The sequence below is a fragment of the Telopea speciosissima genome, chromosome 11, assembly GCF_018873765.1.
Source record: "Telopea speciosissima isolate NSW1024214 ecotype Mountain lineage chromosome 11, Tspe_v1, whole genome shotgun sequence".
Lineage (NCBI taxonomy): Eukaryota > Viridiplantae > Streptophyta > Magnoliopsida > Proteales > Proteaceae > Telopea > Telopea speciosissima.
Window position 1 is genome coordinate 54,221,615 of NC_057926.1, and position 4,895 is coordinate 54,226,509.

At 40.5% G+C, this 4,895-nt stretch overlaps 1 protein-coding gene across 1 annotated transcript; it reads right to left on the minus strand.

The window, feature by feature from the left end:
• Positions 1–607: 607 nt before the first annotated feature.
• Positions 608–1,033, minus strand: LOC122645357. The gene has a single exon (XM_043838668.1). The coding sequence runs from the start codon at positions 1,031–1,033 to the stop codon at positions 608–610; it is 426 nt and encodes a 141-aa protein (XP_043694603.1).
• Positions 1,034–4,895: the final 3,862 nt, after the last annotated feature.

Sequence of the window (4,895 nt, forward strand, 5' to 3'; positions counted from 1 at the left end):
CTATCTCAAGTTTTGGGCCTTGAGATATAAATCCTTGCTTTCTAAGAAGAACATCTGTCAGAGGTGTCTTAGAAAATATGGATACGTAGAGAAGATTCAAAATCTACAAATGAGGACATAAAAAAGGACAATAGAAGCAAAATTTTCAGTTAGTAAAGACTGTAAATAAATGCAGTTCAAGTGAAGATGAAAACAGGGAAAAGGATTCTGTCCAGCTGTGGCCGGAGCTGGAGCGTCCAGCCACGACAGCAAAAACAGGGGTGGGATGAATGACACCCCCAACCCATGTTTTTGGGTGGTTTACCATCACGGCTGGACAGGAGCCAGGTCCTGAAAACAGAGGGTTCAAATTGAACGCCATTACAACCAAAGGTGAAAATTAATCATACCTCCTTTGAACCAATACTGAGTGTGGTCTCTTGGAGGGAACTCATGTCTTTGAACCAAAGTTTGCCTAACAGTGTCAAGATAGTAGTAGGAGACATGGGCTCTACCCTCAAATCATCGGTTACCATGAACTTGGTCCTTCCAAAAACAAACACTCCACCTCCATCTCCTTCAGGACTTGCACCTGCAAATTCCTTTTTCATGCGTATCTCCTTGTCCATCATTTCCCGCACTTGCAACTAACATTCTTGAAAGTAGTATACAGACCACCATTCTCCCGTCGGCTGCAATTCCAATCAGAACAGATATAGTACTTGATGGGCTCTGTATCATCTATGCTCAATTTTAGTTTCCTGCACTCATTTTCAAAAGGATTCCTTGGATGAAATAGCATGGACTTGCATTCCCAAATCTGGAAAAGCTGTTCTTCAAGATTCTCCACCGCTTCGTATAGAGTTGTCAAGGATCCAATAATGGCTACCTGCGGTAGTTTGTTGATGAGTCTCACTATAGTTCCCATCGGCATAGTGAAGAAGCTTAAAAGAATGTCTACAAAGTCACCGTCAGCTTCAGCCATTACTATTTCGTTTCTCTTCTTGTGGATCAGAACCTTCAGGCTTATGGTCTGTAACCTTTGGGAAGCCATTGTTGATTGATTCAAGCAACCTTCAAAGGAATTGAGATTATGTACATGCAAGATCTAGTCAACAATCAATGGCGATTCATATACCTCATTCAAATCCGTAACCCATAGAAAATAGTAACCGAAGTAAAAAGGTAGGAATCATTTCATGAAATCCCGTTTTTTAAGCGTTGGAAGTAGGCATAGGAAAAAAATTTCCCACCACTTCGGGAACATGCGCCCTTATATTCTTAACAGAAAGAAACTTCTTCCACTTGGTTTCTACCAACGCTATTTTGTATTAAAAACTCATCACCCCATTAATTGCCATAAAAATCTCTCCCCCCAACTGCCATCAACCCAACCCACCTATTTCAGAATGGTCGAACATATCCCCCTATTATGTGTGATCCCATATATTCACTGATCAAGAAGGAAGGCTTAGTCCAGAAAGAAAAAAAAAATCTTGGCAATATTTTTCTTTTTTAAGAAAAATAAATGATTTAGATTATGGCTCTGATTTGTGTTATGATGTCTAGAAATATTACCTTATGTTGTTTCATGAATAATTATCACACTAAAAAAAAAAACCAATGGAATAGTGTAATATATTAAATATTTGTCTGGTTTAAAAAAAAAAACTACTTCGAAATTCTGGTGGGATTTTTAAGTTTTAAACTTTGGATTTGTTTGGCACCATAAAGTTTCATGCAAAGGTGATGTGATTTTGTCATTATCTCATGTAAAGAACTATTTTGCAGCTACAGAAACTAGTTCCCTAATTCATCTAATAGGGGGGAGGGGGGTAGACCCCATCCGGATAGAGTGTTTGGGCAGAGGTAAGGTGGTCATTCCAACCCCCCACCCCTTGTTAGAGAAACTGAAGAACTGGACTGGCCAGGGACCTAGAGGAGACAAAGACTTAAATATCCATATTCATTTGACCCTCAAACCTTTTTGGATTGGTCCCAAATTTTGTATTCTAGTATGTTCACATGGATGATATACAAAAAGTTAGTGGGGCGATTTGTTTTTCAAAGGAAGGAAATGCCTAAACGCTTGGTTGTCAAGAAAGAAACTTCTTTTCTTCTGGATTTTCAAGTTCTTAATTTTGGATTTGGTCGCCCATTCCACCAATGCGGATTCAACTCGTATAGAATATAGTAATGGCAGCAAGTGTTTAGATCCAGAAGGGCACTAGAGTTGTCTGGTACGGTGAACCAATAATTAAGAAATAAGAACCTGAAAATGTTGGTCCGATTGTAAGTGCCATGGCAATGGTCCAGGTATTCGACTTAGTGGACTATTAGGATGAAAAACTACACTCCTCTTTGATCATGTAATGATCAATATCATGGTACAATTGCGATGGTGGAAGAACCCAGATAGTGAAGCGGAGGTACCAAGGGGGCACTTCGTCGCTGCCTTGCCGGAATCCATTGGATTTTGAGGCCAAATCGCCAGTTTTTGCATCTCTTTCTATTGATCCTTCCCTTATTCTTCTTCATCCTATAGCTGATTGAAAGTATTTCTTGGCTCTACTACATCCGACTCTTACTGGTTCACACCACTTTCCGACAGAGCCTGCTTGGGCTGCGGCACTGGTATAGTTTTATTCTTGGAGGTTCCGAGGCAATCCCTGCCAGTTAGTTCTTTGCGCTATTTCTAAAGCAGATCTTCCATCGGAGATTATTGATCAGTGAGTCCTTGCCAATTCTCTTGCTACTTACGAATTTGACACGTTTGTATTTTGATCTTCACTTATTCTCTGTGAGTTTCACGAAGTTTCTACATCTGAAGTTACTGTATACTGCGCCTGTTTATTGTGGCTTGTTTTCTTCTCTGGTAGTCTCTGTGCATGCGGTTATCCTCACCTATATTTGGGCATATCGTATATTGTTCTTCCTGCCGGCATTTCTTATAAGGTTTACATGGTTTGAATGGTTGTGGAAGTGGCTCTTTGTTAAGGTTGGTAGCAGTGGAAGAACTGCTGATCCTTCTTTCTCCCCTGTAACAATCCTTTGTGTGTTTGTGCTTGTGGATAAGTTGTGCGAAACCTTTTTTTCCACCACGGTACCCCAACCTTCCGGCATCATTACCCCCTTCACTTTTGACGATTCTTCATGCCACAAGGCCTTTGCTGAATGCCTGGCTGCCGCAATTACTTCAAAGCCGGATTTATTTGAACTGCATGTTACCCCTTTTGAGGTCTCAGGAATTGCTTTCTATACTGCAAGGCTCAATATTCAGTTTTCAGGTGTCAGATGGGTTTTGGACAAAGTGAACATGTCGGTTCTAGAGATATGTTTGATGTTCTCAGTGATGGTTGCTTCTGAAGCTCTGGTGGCTGGCTGCAAATAGTCACCGAGTCAGATGTGAAAGCTTTAGCGCTTAACTGTCGGGGAATTGGCCGACCCTCGACCAAGAGAGAAATTTGACATCTTGTGGTTAAGCACAGGCCAACCTTTTGCTTCCTATCAGAAACCAAAAAATCAAGTCCTTTTCATCTTAACTTTTGTCGTTCCTTTTCTTTCTCTCATTTCTTTGTTCTCCAGCTACCAATAGATCGGGGGGTCTGTTGTTGATGTGGTCTGATTCAGTTCAGATTTCTTTACTTTGGCAATCTGATTGGTGTATGCATGTTGAATTGTATCTTCCAGATTTGAATCAGAAATGGAATGTAACTTTTGTTTACTTGAGCTGCTCGGAAAGTGTCAGAAAGACCCAATTTGATTCTCTATTAACTCTCTCTTCATTCATTCACCTTCCTTGGCTCTTAGTTGGGGATTGGAATTCCTATTTGTCAAAAGATGATAAGAGGGGAGGTAGACCAATCACAGACGCCCAAATGGTTACTTTCAACAACTTCATTAACTTTGCTTGTGTGTCTGATTTGAATGGAGTAAGCAATCACTTCACTTGGTCCAACAACCAATTTGGCGAGAGGCGAATTGATGCGCTAAGCTCGATCGATTTCTCGCCAATGCAGATTGGTTCAATTTGTTTCCAAATGTAACTATCACTTATGAACTCATGGCAACATCTGATCATAAGGCCATCATACTTCAGACCGAAGGACAAGAACTTTTCGTCCTTTCAGATTCGAGGCATTCTGGATCTCGGAGCCGGGTTCTATTGATGTTATTTCTAATTCTTGGAGTTCTTCTCAGCCCAAAGGATCTCCCACCTACACTATGTGCTCCAAGCTTAATTCCCTCCAACAAACTCTCAAAGACTGGAATAAATTTCATATTGGGAATATCTTTTCAAAGATGGATGATGCTAAAGCTGATCTCAATTCCATTTATCAGGTTCCTCATCAACTTAGAAATGATCATTGGTAGCTTCAAGAGAAGCTGCAAATTGCCTTGAATAAAAATCTTGCTCATCAACAAGAGGTCTTGTGGCAACAGAAATCAAGGGCGGACTGGTATAAATTTGGTGATCGTAATTCCAGATTCTTCCACCTTACCACTTTGAAAAGGAGGGCAAGGAACAAGATCAAGTTTATTAACACCAACGGGCTCACCTTAACAGAGGAAGCTGACATTGGAAGAGCTATTTCGGAGTTTTACATAGATCTCTATACTACTCAAAACCCACAACTAGAGGACAGCTATTTCAATCATCTAAAGGGCAGAGTTATTGAGATTGATAATTTCAATCTTAATAGTCTTGTCACTGATGAAGAAATATTCTCGACGGTCATGTCTATGCCTTCCAGCAAATCTCCAGGTCCAGATGGGTACTCAGGGATGTTCTTCCACAAATCTTGGGCCATCATCGGTAGGGATGTCACTGATTGTGTTAAAAGTTTTTTTTCTAACTAGAGCTTTCAGTCTACAAATGAATCAAACCTACATTTCTCCCATTCCTAGAGTGGACC